The 20,949-nt window shown below is 41.9% G+C and overlaps 1 protein-coding gene across 9 annotated transcripts in view; it reads left to right on the top strand.

The window, feature by feature from the left end:
- Positions 1–18,822, top strand: part of LOC128695370 (TOM1-like protein 2) — a 92,084-nt gene extending 73,262 nt beyond the window's left edge. For 7 of the 9 annotated variants that reach the window (XM_070095455.1, XM_070095457.1, XM_070095460.1 and 4 more), the window contains 2 exons: positions 16,235–16,285; positions 16,890–18,822. In XM_070095455.1, coding sequence (XP_069951556.1) covers positions 16,235–16,285; positions 16,890–17,081 — 243 coding nt within the window. In that variant the 3' untranslated portion in view covers positions 17,082–18,822. The remainder of the gene's footprint in view (positions 1–16,234; positions 16,286–16,889) is intronic. The other 2 variants (XM_070095456.1, XM_070095465.1) reach the window with 1 other exon arrangement.
- Positions 18,823–20,949: the final 2,127 nt, after the last annotated feature.

The following is a 20,949-nucleotide window of genomic DNA, read 5'->3' on the forward strand; positions in this document are numbered from 1 at the left end:
GGGACATCGGTTACAAGTTCGAAAGGTGATACCTACACCACAACAATGTAGAAATTGCTGGCGTTTTGGTCATCCAGCGAAATATTGCAGATCTATGGCCGAATGCCCAGTCTGTGGTGCCGACGACCATTCTAATATATCTTGCAGTCAACCTCCATCTTGCCTTAATTGTAATGAAGCTCACCCTTCGTACTCCCGCCGTTGCCAGGTCTACTTAAATGAGCGTGAAATCCGTTGCCTCAAAGAGGCAGAAGGTCTCCCTTATGCTATGGCAGTTACTCATCTCCGCCTCCAAGGGAGACTACCCCGTGTTTCTTATTCTCGTGTTTCCAAACATCCCCCCACTTCTGGGGTCCCATCTTCTGCAGCCTCCTCTGTTGTTACCCCCTCCCATAGCCACTACGGCGTCTAATCCTTTTGCTGTCCTTGGCTCTGACATCCCGACTACAACTCAGTCTGTTCTCACATCTTCGCGTCCTTCCTCACAAGCCCCAGTATCGACAAGACCTTGTACGACACCTAATACCAATCGCCCCTCTACTCAGAAGTCCAAAAAATCCACATTGCTCAAATCTTCTTTGCCCCTTCCTTCCCTTCTTCCACCTCCACACTTTACCTTTCCAGTCTCTGTACCTAGTTCTTCCCCTCTCTCTGGCTCTATTACAAGTGTTGAGATGTGTTGAGATTCACCCTCCTCGTACTATGCCTTCCACCCCTGTCCCCTCCCAAGTTTCTCCCTCTTCTGCCACCTCCCAGGTTTCTGCCTCTTCTGTCCCCCCCCCACACTTCATCTCCAGTCCCTTACACTCTTCCCTCCCCCTCTACTTTTGTACAGTCCATTACTGTCCCAATCTTTACTCACCCTCCTCCTTCTATCTCCAATATTGTCTCCCATACATCTTTGAATTCAGAAACACTTGAAGCCATTTCAGAATATATTGCAGAGACTAAACCTTCAATGGACACTGATTCACTTCCTGTTCCTTCTCTTCCCTCTCCTCCATCTTCACAACCCCATTCTTCGCAACGCTCCGTTCCTTCGCTACTTGAACATCTTCCAATGCCACCACACGTTGACTTTTCTAACCCCTCTAGTCCGTAGGTGCCTTTACCTACAGATTCCTGGTATTTTCTTAATCGCCAATCATGGCCTATTTACAGTGGAATATCCGCGGCCTCAGGGGTAATCGGGGTGAGCTTCAGATGTTGCTTTCCAGGTTTTCCCCTGTTGGTGCTTGCTTACAAGAACCAAAATTACACTCAGCGGTTTTCCAACCTATCTCAGGCTATAATTTATTGTATTCTTCGGATCCTTTCTCAGATGGGACCTTTAATGAAAGTGCCCTTCTTCTACGCAATGATATTCCGTACTGTCAACTATTTGTCCATACCTCGCTGCATTACACTGCAGCCCGTATCCACTTGAATAAGTGGTTTACAATATGTTCTTTATATCTCTCTCCTTCTCAGGCATTTTCTATCACAGACTTTGCCTTTCTTGTTTCATCCTTACCACCACCACTTCTGTTACTTGGTGATTTTAATGCCCACCATTTCCTCTGGGGGGGGTCTCATTGTGACTCACGTGGCATCCAGTTGGAGGCTTTTATCGCCTCTCACCCCCTCCATGTTTTAAATACGGGTACTCCCACCCATTTTGATCCTCGTACTCATACTCTCTCTTGCATCGATCTATCAGTCTGCTCTTCCTCCACTGCACTAGACTTCACCTGGTCTGTTCTACCAGACTTACATGACAGCGATCATTTTCCGATCATTCTTACTTCTCCTTCCTATTCACCACCTTTCCGTAGCCCTCGCTGGCAATTTGATTGGGCAAATTGGGATCTTTACTCACACCTCACTGCTTTTAGTGAGGTTCCTTCTTCATCCTCCATTGATGAGCTCCTACACATCTTCTCGACGTCAGTTTATACCGCAGCTTCTCATTCTATACCCCAAACCTCAGGCAGGCATTCTCAGAAGTGCGTGCCTTGGTGGTCTCCTGCTTGTGCTCGTGCAGTACGTTTGAAACGTGCTGCATGGAGCAGGTACCGGTACAATAGAACCGCTGAGAGACTTCTTGATTTTAAGCAGAAGCGTGCGATCGCTCGCCATGTCATCCGTGAAGCTAAACGCACTTGTTGGCGAGACTGTTTCCACCATCACCTCTGCTTCTTCTATGAGTGCAGTCTGGAAAAAAGTGAGGAAATTGAGTGGTAAATACTCTCCTGACCCGGCTCCTGTTCTACGGGTCGCTGGTGTTGATGTAGCAAACCTCTCGACGTTGCCATTGAACTTGGCACACATCTGGTCCGTATTTCCCGAGGGCTCCATCTATGCCCCTCGTTTCTTTCCTCAAAGTCTGCCAGAGAGTTAGTACCCTTGGACTTTTCTTCTCTCAGAGAAGAACAGTATAATGTGCCTTTTACACTTCAAGAACTGGAGGCAACGCTCTCAGCTTGCCGATCATCGGCAGCTGGGCCTGACGACATTCATATTCGTATGTTACAACATTTACATCTGTCAGCCCTTGTAGTCCTCTTACACCTCTTCAATCTTATTTGGGCACAAGGAGTTCTTCCCCAGCTGTGGAAATCTGCCATTGTTCTCCCTTTCCTCAAACCGGGTACTACAGGACATGATGCCTCCCACTATTGCCCCATCGCTCTTACTAGTGTAGTTTGCAAAGTGATGGAACGTCTCGTAAATCGACGTTTAATGTGGTATTTAGAGACACGCAACAGTCTCTCCGCTAGTCAATATGGCTTTCGTAAGGGTCGTTCTACCATAGACCCCTTACTACGCTTGGATACGTATGTTCGTAATGCCTTTGCGAATAATCACTCAGTTATTGCCATATTTTTTGACCTTGAGAAGGCATATGACACAACTTGGAGGTATAATATTTTGGCCCAGGCCCATTCCTTAGGCCTCCGAGGCAATCTACCATCCCTCCTTAAGAACTTTTTAACTGACAGACATTTCCATGTTCGAGTCAGTAATGTTCTTTCCCCGGACTTCATCCAAGCTGAAGGTGTCCCTCAGGGATGTGTTCTAAGCACAACACTTTTTCTCCTTGCTATAAATGATTTGGCCTCTGTTCTTCCACCCAATATTTGGTCATCACTCTATGTTGATGACTTCGCTATTGCTTGTGCAGGCGCTGACTGTCATCTTATTGCAGTTTCTCTCCAGCATGCGGTCGACCGTGTTTCCACTTGGGCCACCACGCATGGGTTTAAATTTTCAAGTACCAAAACTCACCAAATTACTTTCACTAGACGCTCTGTTATCTCCGATCATCCTTTGTATCTCTATGGCTCCCGTATCCCCGAACGTGATACAGTCAGGTTTCTAGGCCTTCTCTTTGACCGTCGGTTATCCTGGAAACCTCACATTACCTCTCTGAAGGCAACTTGTCACAGCTGGCTAAACCTTCTTAAAACCCTTGCTCATCTTTCCTGGGGACCTCTTCAAGGGGGGCTCCTTGGCGTGGTGAAGAGGCTCTTGGTCTGAGGAATTAGCCCTGTCGGTCTTCTTCCTCAGACCGAACCTAATTACCCCCCATTCTCCCCTCCCCTATCCCATCCTCCCCATCCTCCCCTTTTTCCATTCCTCCTCCTCCTCCTCACCCCTCCCTTTTGCCCTTCCTCTTTTTAGCCTTCGTGATTTCTCCCACAGGCGTGCTAGTTCCTAGGTAGGGGAAAGGACACCGGGGTCGATCCCATTCCGTTGAGGTTTCTTGGCGGTGGCGTAGTTTGCCGTGGAATCTGGATTGCCTAGGGATGTCCCGATCCCTCTCCGGTATCCCGGAGTAGCTTTGGGTGTCTTTTGGGCGACGGGTGTATCTCTGGAAGCCACCTTTCGGATTCCGGGGGTGGTGGCTGAAGGAGGTATGCTTTGTGGCGGATATCCGGCCGCCCTCTCTTTTGTCCACCGAGGTAGCTCGGCAGATGTGAGGTTGCTATCCCGGATTGCTGGTTTACTGGCATGAAGGGTAGGGTATGGCACGGGTTCCATGCTGCATCTGCGCTACTAGCGGTGTCGAGTCCTCTTGGGCGCGGAGGGAGATTTCCGGCCCTTTCATTCCTCCTGGGAACTATTCCTCCCCGCTCCCCCCTTTTTTTATTCTTTTTTTTGTTTTTATTTTCTTTTCTTCTTTCTTTTTTTTTCTTAAAAACAAAAAGCAAAGGAGTAACCTAACCATGGCAGCCCTAGTCCATGAAACCACTACCCCCGGGCCCCTTCTTGATACCGCACCCCATTCTGACCCTGCCTTGTGTTTAGACCACTCTTCGGACACTCCTGATGCCCCTGTACCTCTTGCTGGTGCTGTTTCCTCACCCGCTTCAGGTACCGGGGCTTCGACTGACTCCTTCGATTTGTCTGAACTCCGCTCTCCTTTGACTATGCTTCCGGCTTCTCCCTCTACGGTACGGCAATTTTCGAATCGCCCACCCATTTCATGCCGGACCAACTCCGGTCCTACTCCTAAACGCCAACGTCAATCTCCTGATGATGCTCCGTCGTTACCTTCCCATTCTACTCGGAAACGACCGACACGTCAAGCACTCCCTCTCCACGCTCAGTTTCGGACCACACAATGGACTAAATTCTTTACTTTAAGACCAACTTCTTCTTCTGCCTACCTTTCTGACCATAGTATTGCCAAAGCGCTCCTGCGTCATGTTGGCAGAGATATTTCATTTCACGCTCTCAAGAGCGGTACGCGCATCGTCACTGTCCAGAATGCTACCCAAGCTCATGATCTTTCTCTCCTTTCGAATATCGATACTACTCCTATCACTATTGAAAAACATCTTTCTCTCAATTCTTGTAGTGGTACTGTCATTCTGCCCCATACCATAGTCCAACAGAATTTCCAGTCATGTGGCAATGACATTTTTGAACAGCTGGAACTCCAGGATCTCCCAATCCTCAAAGTAGACACTTATGTCCTTCCTGCCCGGGGGCGGAGACGTTACCCTTGCAATGTGGCTCGTTTAACTTTTGACAGCCGAGAACTCCCGTCCTCTGTATATGTCGCGGGACATCGGTTACAAGTTCGAAAGGTGATACCTACACCGCAACAATGTAGAAATTGCTGGCGTTTTGGTCACCCAGCGAAATATTGCAGATCTATGGCCGAATGCCCAGTCTGTGGTGCCGACAACCATTCTAATACATCTTGCAGTCAACCTCCATCTTGCCTTAATTGTAATGAAGCTCACCCTTCGTACTCCCGCCGTTGCCAGGTCTACTTAAATGAACGTGAAATCCGTTGCCTCAAAGAGGCAGAAGGTCTCCCTTATGCTATGGCAGTTACTCATCTCCGCCTCCAAGGGAGACTACCCCGTGTTTCTTATTCTCGTGTTTCCAAACATCCCCCCACTTCTGGGGTCCCATCTTCTGCAGCCTCCTCTGTTGTTACCCCTCCCATAGCCATTACGGCATCTAATCCTTTTGCTGTCCTTGGCTCTGACGTCCCGACTACAACTCAGTCTGTTCTCACATCTTCGCGTCCTTCCTCACAAGCCCCAGTATCGACAAGACCTCGTACGACACCTAATACCAATCGCCCCTCTACTCAGAAGTCCAAAAAATCCACATTGCTCAAATCTTCTTTGCCCCTTCCTTCCCTTCTTCCACCTCCACACTTTACCTTTCCAGTCTCTGTACCTAGTTCTTCCCCTCTCTCTGGCTCTATTACAAGTGTGGAGATTCACCCTCCTCCTCGTACTATGCCTTCCACCCCCGTCCCCTCCCAAGTTTCTCCCTCTTCTGTCACCTCCCAGGTTTCTACCTCTTCTGTCCCCCCCCACACTTCATCTCCAGTCCCTTACACTTTTCCCTCCCCCTCTACTTTGGTACAGTCCATTACTGTCCCAATCTTTACTCACCCTCCTCCTCCTATCTCCAATATGGTTTCCCATACATCTTTGAATTCAGAAACACTTGAAGCCATTTCAGAATATATTGCAGAGACTAAACCTTCAATGGACACTGATTCACTTCCTGTTCCTTCTCTTCCCTCTCCTCCATCTTCACAACCCCATTCTTCGCAACGCTCCGTTCCTTCGCTACTTGAACATCTTCCAATGCCACCACACGTTGACTTTTCTAACCCCTCTAGTCCGTAGGTGCCTTTACCTACAGATTCCTGATATTTTCTTCATCGCCAATCATGGCCTATTTACAGTGGAATATCCGCGGCCTCAGGGGTAATCGGGGTGAGCTTCAGATGTTGCTTTCCAGGTTTTCCCCTGTTGGTGCTTGCTTGCAAGAACCAAAATTACACTCGGCTGTTTTCCAACCTATCTCAGGCTATAATTTATTGTATTCTTCGGATCCTTTCTCAGATGGGACCTTTAATGAAAGTGCCCTTCTTCTACGCAATGATATTCCGTACTGTCAACTATTTGTCCATACCTCGCTGCATTACACTGCAGCCCGTATCCACTTGAATAAGTGGTTTACAATATGTTCTTTATATCTCTCTCCTTCTCGAGCATTTTCTATCCCAGACTTTGCCTTTCTTGTTTCATCCTTACCACCACCACTTCTGTTACTTGGTGATTTTAATGCCCACCATTTCCTCTGGGGGGGGTCTCATTGTGACTCACGTGGCATTCAGTTGGAGGCTTTTCTTGCCTCTCACCCCCTCCATGTTTTAAATACGGGTACTCCCACCCATTTTGATCCTCGTACTCATACTCTCTCTTGCATCGATCTATCAGTCTGCTCTTCCTCCACAGCACTAGACTTTACCTGGTCTGTTCTACCAGACTTACATGACAGCGATCATTTTCCGATCATTCTTACTTCTCCTTCCTATTCACCACCTTCCCGTAGCCCTCGCTGGCAATTTGATCGGGCAAATTGGGATCTTTACTCACACCTCACTGCTTTTAGTGAAGTTCCTTCTTCATCCTCCATTGATGAGCTCCTACACATCTTCTCGACATCAGTTTATACCGCAGCTTCTCATTCTATACCCCACACCTCAGGCAGGCATTCTCAGAAGTGCGTGCCTTGGTGGTCTCCTGCTTGTGCTCGTGCAGTACGTTTGAAACGTGCTGCATGGGGCAGGTACCGGTACAATAGAACCGCTGAGAGACTTGTTGATTTTAAGCAGAAGCGTGCGATCGCTCGCCGTGTCATCCGTGAAGCTAAACGCACTTGTTGGCGAGACTATGTTTCCACCATCACCTCTGCTTCTTCTATGAGTGCAGTCTGGAAAAAAGTGAGGAAATTGAGTGGTAAATACTCTCCTGACCCGGCTCCTGTTCTACGGGTCACTGGTGTTGATATAGCAAACCCTCTCGACGTTGCCATTGAACTTGGCACACATCTGGTCCGTATTTCCCGAGGGCTCCATCTATGCCCCTCGTTTCTTTCCTCAAAGTCTGCCAGAGAGTTAGTACCCTTGGACTTTTCTTCTCTCGGAGAAGAACAGTATAATGTGCCTTTTACACTTCAAGAACTGGAGGCAACGCTCTCAGCTTGCCGATCATCGGCAGCTGGGCCTGATGACATTCATATTCGTATGTTACAACATTTACATCGGTCAGCCCTTGTAGTCCTCTTACACCTCTTCAATCTTATTTGGGCACAAGGAGTTCTTCCCCAGCTGTGGAAATCTGCCATTGTTCTCCCTTTCCGCAAACCGGGTACTACAGGACATGATGCCTCCCACTATCGCCCCATCGCTCTTACAAGTGCAGTTTGCAAAGTGATGGAACGCCTCGTAAATCGACGTTTAATGTGGTATTTAGAGACTCACAACAGTCTCTCCGCTAGTCAATATGGCTTTCGTAAGGGTCGTTCTACCATAGACCCCTTACTACGCTTGGATACGTATGTTCGTAATGCCTTTGCGAATAATCACTCAGTTATTGCCATATTTTTTGACCTTGAGAAGGCATATGACACAACTTGGAGGTATAATATTTTGGCCCAGGCCCATTCCTTAGGCCTCCGAGGCAATCTACCATCCTTCCTTAAGAACTTTTTAACTGACAGACATTTCCGTGTTCGAGTCAATAATGTTCTTTCCCCGGACTTCGTCCAAGCTGAAGGTGTCCCTCAGGGATGTGTTCTAAGCACAACACTTTTTCTCCTTGCTATAAATGATTTGGCCTCTGTTCTTCCACCCAATATTTGGTCATCACTCTATGTTGATGACTTCGCTATTGCTTGTGCAGGCGCTGACTGTCACCTTATTGCAGTTTCTCTCCAGCATGCGGTCGACCGTGTTTCCACTTGGGCCACCACACATGGGTTTAAATTTTCAAGTACCAAAACTCACCAAATTACTTTCACTAGACGCTCTGTTATCTCCGATCATCCTTTGTATCTCTATGGCTCCCGTATCCCCGAACGTGATACAGTCAGGTTTCTAGGCCTTCTCTTTGACCGTCGGTTAACCTGGAAACCTCACATTACCTCTCTGAAGGCAACTTGTCACAGCCGGCTAAACCTTCTTAAAACCCTTGCTCATCTTTCCTGGGGAGCTGATCGTCGAACTCTGCTTCGCCTACATTCAGCCCTCGTTTTATCGAAACTCGATTATGGTGACCAGATTTATTCCGCGGCCTCTCCTGCTACTCTCTCTAGCCTTAACTCTATCCATCACCAAGGCTTACGTTTGTGCCTTGGTGCTTTTCGCTCTTCCCCTGTTGAGAGCCTCTATACAGAAGCAAATGTTCCATCCTTGTCTGATCGCCGTGATGCCCATTGCCTTCGTTACTATGTACGCTCTCACGATCTACACAATCCTTCCATTTATAGAATGGTCACCGATATTAGTAGACATTCTTTATTCGTTCGCCGCCCCTGTTTGCTCCGTCCCTTTTCTCTTCGCCTACTTTCACTCTTGTCTTCCCTTCAGTTACCACCTTTATATGTTCATGTAGCATCTCACTTTTCCCTACCCCCCTGGGAAGTTCCAGCTGTTCGGGTCTGTTCTTTCTCACTCCCTTGCTCGAAAGCTCAACTGCCTACGGTGGCTTCCCGCTCTCTTTTTCTTGATCACTTCCACTCTCATTCTCATGCCACCGCTGTGTACACAGATGGCTCTAAGTCTTCAGACGGCGTCGGATTCGCAGCAGTGTTTCCGGACAGCGTCGTACGAGGGCATTTACTATCTTCAGCTAGCATTTTTACTGCTGAACTGTATGCCATTCTTGCAGCACTTATTCGTATCGCATCTATGCCTGTGTCATCATTTGTAGTAGTCTCAGACTCCCTTAGTGCTCTACAGGCTATACGAAAATTTGATACATCTCATCCCCTAGTTCTCCGTATCCAACTTTGGCTACGCCGTATCTCTACCAAACATAAAGATATTGTTTTTTGTTGGGTCCCTGGTCATGTCGACGTACAGGGCAATGAACAGGCAGACACTGCTGCGCGGTCAGCAGTATATGACCTACCAATTTCCTATCGAGGTGTTCCATTTCTAGACTATTTTGCTGCAATAGCTACCCACCTTCGCACCCGTTGGCAACAACGTTGGTCAACTCTGCTCGGTAACAAACTTCATTCTATTAAACCGAGCATAGGTTACTGGCCGTCTTCTTGTCATCAGTGCCGAGGTTGGGAGACCACTCTCTCCCGCCTTCGCATTGGCCACACTCGTCTTACTCATGGGTATCTCATGGAGAGGCACCCTGTTCCTCTCTGTGAGCAGTGTCAAGTTCCAGTATCGATTAGCCACATTCTGTTAGACTGCCCTCTCTATCAACGAGCACGCAGAATTTACCTCCAACGTCGTCTTCGTTCTCCTACTCTCTCTTTACCTTCCCTTCTTGCTGATGGACCCTCCTTTAATCCTGACTCTCTCATTGACTTCTTGACAACGACTGATTTACTCCACAAACTCTGATGATACTTTTCGCACTCCCCTCAGCCCTTTCTGGTTCAGTCTCTTGCTGCCCTTTACCCTTTCACCATCCACTGCCCCGCTGTTATCCGTAACCTGTTGCTCATCCATCTCCCTTTTGCCACCTGATGCCCTCGCTTCCTTCCTGCCCTGCAGCGCTGTATAGTCCTTGTGGCTTAGCGCTTCTTTTTGATTATAATAATAATAATAATAATCTTTCCTGGGGAGCTGATCGTCGAACTCTGCTTCGCCTACATTCAGCCCTTGTTTTATCGAAACTCGATTATGGTGACCAGATTTATTCCGCGGCCTCTCCTGCTACTCTCTCTAGCCTTAACTCTATCCATCACCAAGGATTACGTTTGTGCCTTGGTGCTTTTCGCTCTTCCCCTGTTGAGAGCCTCTATACAGAAGCGATTGTTCCATCCTTGTCTGATCGCCGTGATGCCCATTGCCTTCGCTACTATGTACGCTCTCACGATCTACACAATCCTTCCATTTATAGAATGGTCACCGATATTAGTAGACATTCTTTATTCGTTCGCCGCCCGTTTGCTCCGTCCCTTTTCTCTTCGCCTACATTCACTCTTGTCTTCCCTTCAGTTACCACCTTTATATGTTCATGTAGCATCTCACTTTTCCCTACCCCCCTGGGAAGTTCCAGCTGTTCGGGTCTGTTCTTTCTCATTCCCTTGCTCGAAAGCTCAACTGCCTACGGTGGCTTCCCGCTCTCTTTTTCTTGATCACTTCCACTCCCATTCTCATGCCACCGCTGTGTACACAGATGGCTCTAAGTCTTCAGACGGCGTCGGATTCGCAGCAGTGTTTCCGGACAGCGTCGTGCGGGGGCATTTGCTATCTTCAGCTAGCATTTTTACTGCTGAACTGTATGCCATTCTTGCAGCACTTATTCGTATCGCATCTATGCCTGTGTCATCATTTGTAGTAGTCTCAAGACTCCCTTAGTGCTCTACAGGCTATACGAAAATTTGATACATCTCATCCCCTAGTTCTCCATATCCAACTTTGGCTACGCCGTAGCTCTACCAAACATAAAGATATTGTTTTTTGTTGGGTCCCTGGTCATGTCGACGTACAGGGCAATGAACAGGCAGACACTGCTGCGCGGTCAGCAGTACATGACCTACCGATTTCCTATCGAGGTGTTCCATTTCTGGACTATTTTACTGCAATAGCTACCCACCTTCGCACCCGTTGGCAACAACGTTGGTCAACTCTGCTCGGTAACAAACTTCATTCTATTAAACCTAGCATAGGTTACTGGCCGTCTTCTTGTCATCAGTGCCGAGGTTGGGAGACCACTCTCTCCCGCCTTCGCATTGGCCACACTCGTCTTACTCATGGGTATCTCATGGAGAGGCACCCTGTTCCTCTCTGTGAGCAGTGTCAAGTTCCAGTATCGATTAGCCACATTCTGTTAGACTGCCCTCTCTATCAACGAGCACGCAGAATTTACCTCCGTCGTCGTCTTCGTTCTACTACTCTCTCTTTACCTTCCCTTGTTGCTGATGGACCCTCCTTTAATCCTGACACTCTCATTGACTTCTTGACAACGACTGATTTATTCCACAAACTCTGATGATACTTTTCGCACTCCCCTCAGCCCTTTCTAGTTCAGTCTCTTGCTGCCCTTTACCCTTTCACCATCCACTGCCCCGCTGTTATCCGTAACCTATTACTCATCCATCTCCCTTTTGCCACCTGATGCCCTCGCTTCCTTCCTGCCCTGCAGCGCTGTATAGTCCTTGTGGCTTAGCGCTTCTTTTTGATTATAATAATAATAATAATTTAAATTTAAAAAAAATTTACATACTATGAAGAATATAATCGCAAAAGTGTTCATATTCAGCAGCTTTCAGTGTAGTCTCCCAGTTTATCTATCACACTGCCATTGTTGGGGAAGAGACCGATTGGCTTTGCTGTGGTCACTCTTCGCCATTTTGCACTGCACTGCAATGACAATGTCCTCTCTAGTGTGAAACCGACGTAGAATGCCATCATCCATGACATTGCAAAAGACTACAAAGTAGACATCATTCAGACCATTTTATGGCATTGGGAATGGGTAATAATGGAACACCCACTTCGTTTTTCTGACAGCTCCTGTGATTGATTCATTTCCATAGTTCAAGTAATCATCGTGAAGGGAAATGTTTTTATGCCAGAAGGGACGCTATCATTTTAGTGTGGTGAGAAGTGCCAAGGATTAGCCTAGAAGTGGCTGATCCTTACCACTGTTTTATGCACTATGTATTCACCATTTTCCCCAACAATAACAGCAGGTGATAGTGTTTCTTTTTAATTTTTTTTATATAGTTCAAATTTTCTTCATTTGCAGCATGGTAAATTTCACAATAAACAAAATGTTGCTGTGACTTATGTACAATAAGTCCAGTTCATGGAAACTGCGAATTTTAAGTGAAACGATGTACAGCCTCTCCTCACTTAACAATGGAGTTATGTTCCTGAGACCACATCGGTAAATGAATTCATCACTAAGTGAGGAGCATACTGTAATGGTAGTGAGTTTGTGTCAGCCATCTTTAATATTATTTTAATGTCAACTTTGCACCATTTATAACATTTCTGGTATACAGTAGGGCCCCACTTATACAGCAGGTTAGGTTGCAGGCTACTGTCGGAAAGCAGACATCTCCGGAAAGCAGAATGCCATTTTTTTCCACTTATAAATCCATATAAATGCCAGATAGCAAGTTTACACTAATATATATTAAGAATTAGGCATTAAAACAAAAAAGTAAAATACACACAAAGTACATAAGAAGTTAGGTGTGGTAGCCTTCCTGGCCACCCCACCCACATATAATATACGTACTACGACGATGCTCAAAGCTCCATAGGGTGATAAAATACAGTACACTCATTACTTACCTTAAAATATTTGTTGTCTTAATGTAGGGTGGAAGGTGAAAAGTATTTATTTGTAGAAAGTCGTGTGGTAGGTAGGGTAGTGTAGGGAAGCCAGCCAGCCACCCCCACACACTATGTAAACAAACAGACAATGCATCTGGTTATGGTTCATAAACATTCATACAAACACCTTACATTGTATACAAGTTGTCTCCATAGTGGTACAGTAGAATAAATAAAGACCAACACTTCCAGTCTCATGTAATTTTTAGAAGGAATGATGCTCTGACATTATTATTACAAATTATTATTATAATCATAAAAAAGAAGCACTAAACCCACAAGGGTCATGAATTGCTATATAAAGAGTGAAGGCATATGAAAGGAATATTTATCTTCAGTTATCCCCCAGTGTTTGACTAGAGAAAACGTAATTCTTCCCACACTCCTACAAAGCCTCTTTGTAAACAAATCTCATATGTCAATTTTTATTCTCTGGGTGTATGTATGTTTATATGCTATGTAACGTATGGATTTCTTATATTTTTTTGAAGAAAATATCATAGATGGATTAATGAAAATGTCTATATTAACATAAAATAAGACATTTAACCCTTTGACTGTCGCGGCCGTATATATACGTCTTACGAGGTACCGTGTTTGACGTATATATACTCATAAATTCTAGCGGCTTCAAATCATGCAGGAGAAAGCTGGTAGGCCCACATGTGAGAGAATGGGTCTGTGTGGTCAGTGTGCACCATATAAAAAAAATCCTGGAGCACGCAGTGCATAATGAGAAAAAAAAAACTCCGACCGTTTTTTTTTAATTAAAATGCCGACTTTGTGGTCTATTTTCGTATAGTATTTATGGTTATATTCTCGTTTTCTTGGTCTCATTTGATAGAATGGAAAACATGTTACAGAAATAGAGGTGATTTTGATTGATTTTACTATAAAAAGAACCTAGAAATGGAGCTCAAAGTAGGGGAAATGTTTGATTTTTGCCAATGTTCAAAAGTAAACAAATGATGCCATTGTCCAATAAATGTCCAACTAGCCATTCTAATATGCAGTCATAAATGGGTTGATGTTATTTATACAATTATTACAGTAGTCTGCATAATAGTAAGTCTTCTATTTTTTGTTTGAATAAAAATTCAAAATAGAAAGCAAGAGTAATATCAGAGGGGCCTGGAGACATGACTGATGAGCAAAGAAAATGTTATTTTAGAGCCAGGAATGTCTGCATTGTTCATTCTGGACCTTATTTTGAAATTGTCATATTTTTTAGTTTTCGTGAAATTGGCCAAATTGCAAATTTCTGACCACATTATTAGGTAGCTGAAATCGGTAAATGGGCAGTTTCTTGTACTCAATCAATAGAAAAAATGGAGTTCTAAAGAAATAGCTATAAGTTTGGGCAACTGGAACAATGGAATTAGCCGAAAATAGTGCTCAAAGTGGGCGAAATCGCCGATTTGTAAACAGCACCGAGGTTGCTAACTTCGCGAGAGCATAATTCCGTCAGTTTTCCATCAAATTTCGTTTTTTTTTTTTTGGTGTCGTTACAATCGGGAAAAGATTCTTTATCATTTCATAAGAAAAAATAATTTTTTTTTTTTTTAAATTTTGCGACACCAGGAGACACCTCAGGATTGGGGGTTGCGACAGTCAAAGGGTTAATGTACCAGAGAGAGATTATTATTATATACGTAGTACGATCTGTTGGAGTGTGAGCAGGGTAATATTTAGTGAAGGAATTCAGGGAAACCGGTTATTTTATATAACCAGACTTGAGTCCTGGAAATGGGAAGTACAATGCCTGAACTCTAAAGGAGGGGTTTGGGATATTGGCAGTTTGGAGAGATATATTGTGTATTTTTATACGTATGTACATCTAAACTGTTGTATTCTGGGCACCTCTGCAAAAACAGTGATTATGTGTGAGTGAGGTGAAAGTGTTGAATGATGATGAAGGTATTTTCTTTTTGGGGATTTTCTTTCTCTTTGGGTCACCCTGCCTCGGTGGGAGACGGCCGACTTGTTGAAAAAAAAGAAAAAAAAAAAACGTAGTACATATTACTATGGCATCATAAGTAGAGACTCTTAGTGATTTTAATGTGTACCTGCACGCCAGCACAGTGTGTAAGTATATTTAAGTACAGGTACACATAAGCATAATTATCAGAGTACATATAAAATACACAATAACTTTAAAACACTTGAAATTTTGGAAAGCTTCCAGACATAACAGATGTGCTTATGGTGAATGTAAACAAACTGGGTGGGGCGCGCCATATTTGAAAGACCGTTTTCCGTATCGCAAATTTTGGTCATAATTTTAAATCGCCGTATTAGTGGAACACCGTAAGGCGAACTGCCATTAAAGGGGCCCTACTGTATTTTTAAATGTTTATATAGTAGTGTACTCTATATTGAAATAAACAGAATAGAGGAAATCAGCTCTAATATACATTATTTAGGTATGAATACTGGTCAGAGAGCCCGCCGTAAGTCCGAGGCGTCGGTAAACAAGTACGTTGCTAAGTGAGGAGAGGCTCTATAATGAAATCACACCTCGCTGTCCATTGTCAAACCTCTTTAAAACTTCTAGTTTTGTTTCTAATGTCAATTTTTTTTTTTTTTTTTTTTTTTTTTTTTTTTTTTTTTTTTTTGTGGCTACAAGCATCAGGAGTGCACAGTGCACCTTTAGAACTCATTGCAATGGATAAATCAAGGAGTAAATGTTTGTAAAGGGAAAATTGTAAGGAGCAACTCCTACAGCCACACAGTTTAAAAACAATCTTAAATATGGCGGGCTTGCCGAGCGCTTTCATAGTGCATTATTTATTGTGCAGTTGTATGATTATTGTATACACACTTTACAAATTTTTATTTTACTGTCTCCACACAGTGGCCCTGGCCGGGAATAAATTTTTTTCTCATCGTTATAACGAAACTGTTATTCGAGGATTTATTGTATTATGAACTCCTGAGCTCAAGATTATTTTCATTTAGATAAAATACCATATTTAAAAGTTCAGACATAATTAAAGATTTTCATCTTAATTTTTTCTTGTACACTCATACTTTGGCTTTCTCTTGCACCCCATTGTCACCTCTTCAAGAACTCTAAAACTCGTATTTCTGTGCTTTTGAATCACATGACATTGTGCATGTGATTTGACAGTACCACAAAAAAAGCTTAATAATTGTTAGTTTTGTATTAGTGCAAGTGACTTAAGATGGGAAAGACTGAGTTTAGTGAAAATTAGACATGTCTAATTCTTAAACTACTTTTAGACTATTGTTATTTTTAGAGTAGATGGTATGAATGTTTTCAAAATTGTTTATTTTTGTATTTATGCTCCCTTTATACTTTTAAGCCATCATTCTTCATTCTCTCAAACCTAAATGGCTAATGTGATGCTTTTGTGTGTGTATGTTTTCCAGCAACTTAAAGACAGTGACTTTGATGAGATGGAGGCGTGGCTGAATGAACAAGTAAGTAATGTCTGTTATCGATGATGGATGCACAGTGAAGCTTTCACTTCTGGTTTTGTGTTGCCGAGCATACTCTATACTGTGGATGTGAATATCTGCTCTAGTTGTATACTATGACATATGCAGTTCCGCTTTGCAGTTTTTTGTTTTTTAATTTTTTAAAGATATCCAGTGAACGAAAATAGTGTTAAGGTACTGCTGAATTACAGTATCTTTGATAGTTGTGTAGTTTACTCCATTAATATATTTTATATATATATATATATTTTTTTTTTTTTTTTTTTTTCAACAAGTCGGCCGTCTCCCACCGAGGCAGGGTGACCCAAAAATATATATATATATATATATATATATATATATATATATATATATATATATATATATATATATATATATATATATATATATATATATTTTATATATATATATTTATATTTATATATTTATATTTATATATATATTTATATATATATATATATATATATATATATTTATATATATGGAACATTATTCTAAGACTTATGCTCCATATATTCTTAAACTAAGTATTGCACAATTTTTAAATGCCTATGAGATACATTCTAACCTGTTGTATACCATACAGCCAGGTGATGCAAAATCTGGAGCAGGAGTAAGAGAGGAGACTATTTCATCATCAGAGTTTGACCGCTTCTTGGCAGAGCGTGCAGCAGCAGCAGATGCTTTACCAACCATCACTGCTGCCACAGGATCCTCGGGTCAGCATCAACGAACAATGGCCCGTGATGATAAAGACAACCAGATGTTTGCTCTTTAAAGCAAATGTGATACAGTACTATGAAAAAAAATGCCTAGCTTTTCACCTGTCTAAGGGCTTGAGCTTTATTGGGACCCTTTGTGTCAGCCAAAATAGCCTTGCTCTTAATGCAGCTGCTTGAATGTGAACATATACAGTGACTCAGCTGGATGTTATACATCATATTGTTCCAGTTCATAAGAGTTGCCCATAATGGTTAACTGCTTAATGGTGTGTCTGGTTTGGCTAAGGATCTTTGAGCATCCTGAACTTTAATATTAGTTATCTCATTCTGTGTTAAATAACTGTTGAAAAAATAACTTGAAAATGTAACTTTAATAAGGTAATTAATTATTTAATAACTAGTTTTTCTTTATTGCTGCCTCATTCATTATTATTCATATTATTGTCTTAGTCATTGGGAAGCTCTAAACCCATAAGGGTCATGCAGCACTTGAGAAATGGAGGTACTTGGGTTTGGGAGGATAGCCTATATTCCTTAGATTAAGAGCCCTTCACCAGCATCAGGGTATCAGGAATTACTGTTTAAAGTATTCTTTAATCATAAATTTAAAAATATTTTATTGCACTACACTTGCACACCAACTTATTCACCAGCTTTAATTATGAAGAAACAGATTAACTCTGCATTTATTACATAACAGTAAAAAGATGTAATGCAAACTATAATTGAAATTAATAAAATTTTCTTCTTGTAAATTACACACAATATTTTTTATTTTAAAATTACTTTGGTAATAAATATTTAGTTTTATAGATTTATATATGCAGCACTGTAAATAGATGCATAGATCTATATAGCTTTGCTTTATATAGCCTAGGAGTTGTATTGATGTACAGTTCTTCAAAGACTTGCAGATCTGTGTGAATGTACTCTATATAGACATATAGATCTATATACAGTATATGTATGCATTTGGTATGTAGGTCTGTATTGATACACTAAACTGGTGAATGTAATAATGTATGCCATGTATATGCTACACTATATTAATCTGATGGTTAAATTTTATCGTAAACAAGGCATTTGAGAAATTGGTTATGAGTTTGAGCATCCGACACCTGCATCACCCGTGTACTCGTCTGTGATTGATGAGAGGTGATCCTCCTTGTCAGTGTTAAGGCAGTTAATGGAGGCTTCCTGCTGGTGTATGTATTTCCTTGTGCCTTTTCATTCCAGTTTACTTGTGGTACAGTAAAAACTGCTATATCAGTCTCTCAAGCAACTGAATCCCCCCCCCCCCTTTTTTTTTCAGTAATAGTAAAGCTACTGCCACCATGATAATACACATTTTGTTATTCCCACATGCCAAGCAATGCTGGCCTTGCAGTGAAGTGAACTTTTAGAACATCTGCAGTGTTAAACTAGGGTAGTGAAGATTTTGCTAGGGTCCTCAGTGTTTCTATTCATATACTGTTATAAGAGTTTCTACTGTACTGTAATTACTTTTTCACATCCTGAATGCACTTTAACATACATTTATTACTGCACCTAGAGTCATTTCCTTGCTGTATGCATGACCACGTTGTCATTATAACTTTTTAAATATTTTCTTTCAACTTGTACCTTTATTGTATTTATAACAGGTTCTTATGTTCTTATAACTATACTCATGGTAATTTTCATTTTAAACATATGAGAATGTTTATATTTTAAGTCATTTCTCTATTGACTGACAACTTTTGTCTTGTTTCTTTGAAGTTTAAAGTACATCACCACAATTAAATAATATTCAGAATATTAAGACTTTAATTGCAAATTTATTTAAACCTTTTGTCCAAATAATGAGATCTGAGGATTTAAAGTTCTCACAAAATACTGTGTAATTATGAGGATAGTGAAGCTCAGGTTAGAGAATGTAGGAGAGAGGGAGATTATTTCTCAGTAAAAGTAGGCCTTATACAGGGATGTGTGATATCGCCATGCTCAGGTGTTGGAAAGAGGTGTGGGATTAAAGAATAACAGGGTGGGAGTTGTCACAGTTGCTTTTTGCTGATGATACTGCTTTTGGGAGATTCTGAAGAGAAGTTGCGGAGGTTGGTAGGGTACGTAAAAGAAGGAAATTGAAAGTGAACACAGGAATGAGTAAGGAGATGAGGATAAAATTAGGTAATGAAAGATTGGATATCAGATTGGAGGGAGGGAGTATGGAGGAAGTGACTGTATTCAGATAATTGGAAGTGGACTTTTCAGCAGATGTGTCTATGAAAGACAAGGTGAATCATAGAATTGGAGAAAAAGGTGAGCAGTGCACTGAGGAGTCTGTGGAGACAAAGAACATCAATGGGTGTGAAGCATTGGTGGTGAATGTTACAGGCAATAGAGATAGTGTGTTTGAGGGCCATGTGCAGTGTGAATATAATGCAGAGAATCCATAGTTTGGAAATTAGGTGTAGGGGTTACTAAAAGTATTATGCAGAGGGTTGAAGAGGGGTTGAGGATGTAACAAAATAGAATGACTTGGAGAGCATATAAATCTGTAGTGGAAGGAAGGTGGGGTAGGGGTCGGTTTAGAAAAGGTTGGAGGGAGTAGAGGTGGTTTCGTGTGCGAGGGACTTGGACTTTCCAGCATGTGTCAATGAGTTAGGAGTGGAGACCAATGGTTTCTGTGACTCAAGATTCTGTTGGAGTGTGAGCAAAGTAACATTATGAAGGAATTCAAGGAAACCAGCAAGCTGGACTTAGTCCCAGAGGTGAAAAGTACAGTGCCTGTACTTTGAAGGAGGGGTGTTGATATTGTAGTTTTTTAACTGGAGTGTAGGCACACCTCAGCCAAGACAATGGAGCGAATGACGATGACGAAAGTGTTTCTTTTTTGGGTCACCTTTACGTGGTGGAAAACGGCAGGTGTGTTCATAAAAAAAAAGTTTAAGACCTTTACTCTGATATTCACTTATGAAGCCTATTATGACCATAATCTGACCTACAGCATGTGCATTTGCACTATGTAAACATAGTATAATTTTTTTCTCCAGGTGAAAGGAAACTACAGATTTTTTACACATTTAATTTATAAATGTCAAATAATTTAAGCAATTTATTTATCTTGGTTGACTAAAATCAACATCCTTAAGTCACATGAAACAAATCTTTGGCAATAGTGCCATACCAATAACAAAGGCACAAGTTTCCTCTACCTCTAAACTTTTGCTGCATAGACACTTGTGACCCCATGCTTCTTGAAATCATCATTCATCACAACTGCTGTGACTCAAATTCAACTAAACAAAAGACTTAGTTATATTCACTTATGACATGCAATTCAAACTGATTGCCAATATTAAATTCTTACACATCTACTAAGTATTTAATGAGTATCAGAGGAACATTTTTTTTTTTAAAGATAAAATTATCATATATCAAGATAATTTCACAATTGTTTAGGAAAGATAAGCAAAACCTGCATACGTGACCTACAATACTTAAAAATACAATATTTTGAAATGTTTCTAAATGTCAAGAAAAATTTTTTTTTTCTAGGTGTGACAATATTAAAATGCATATTACAATATATAGTGCAGCGCTGTATAGCCCTTGTGGCTTAGCGCTTCTTTTTTATTATAATAATAATAATAATAATAATACAATAGCTAAATTTTAATCAGAGCTTTATTAAAATGTCACATTTTTTAAGTGTATCATAAATGATAAAAAAAAAAAAAAAATGCCAGATATCCTTTAACACTTGTTGACTAGATCTCTCTGACAAATACAATGATTAATCTAGGCAATTATCAATAAAGATCACTTCAAACTGTTTTTCACAAATGCAAGATCAAAATGTATGTTATCTTAGTAGTGGCCCCTATTAAATTTACTAAGGTGTCACTGTTTACCTGGTATTTGTATATCAACTATATAAAATGC

Source organism: Cherax quadricarinatus, chromosome 50 (genome assembly GCF_038502225.1).
Source record: "Cherax quadricarinatus isolate ZL_2023a chromosome 50, ASM3850222v1, whole genome shotgun sequence".
Classification (NCBI taxonomy): Eukaryota; Metazoa; Arthropoda; class Malacostraca; order Decapoda; family Parastacidae; genus Cherax; species Cherax quadricarinatus.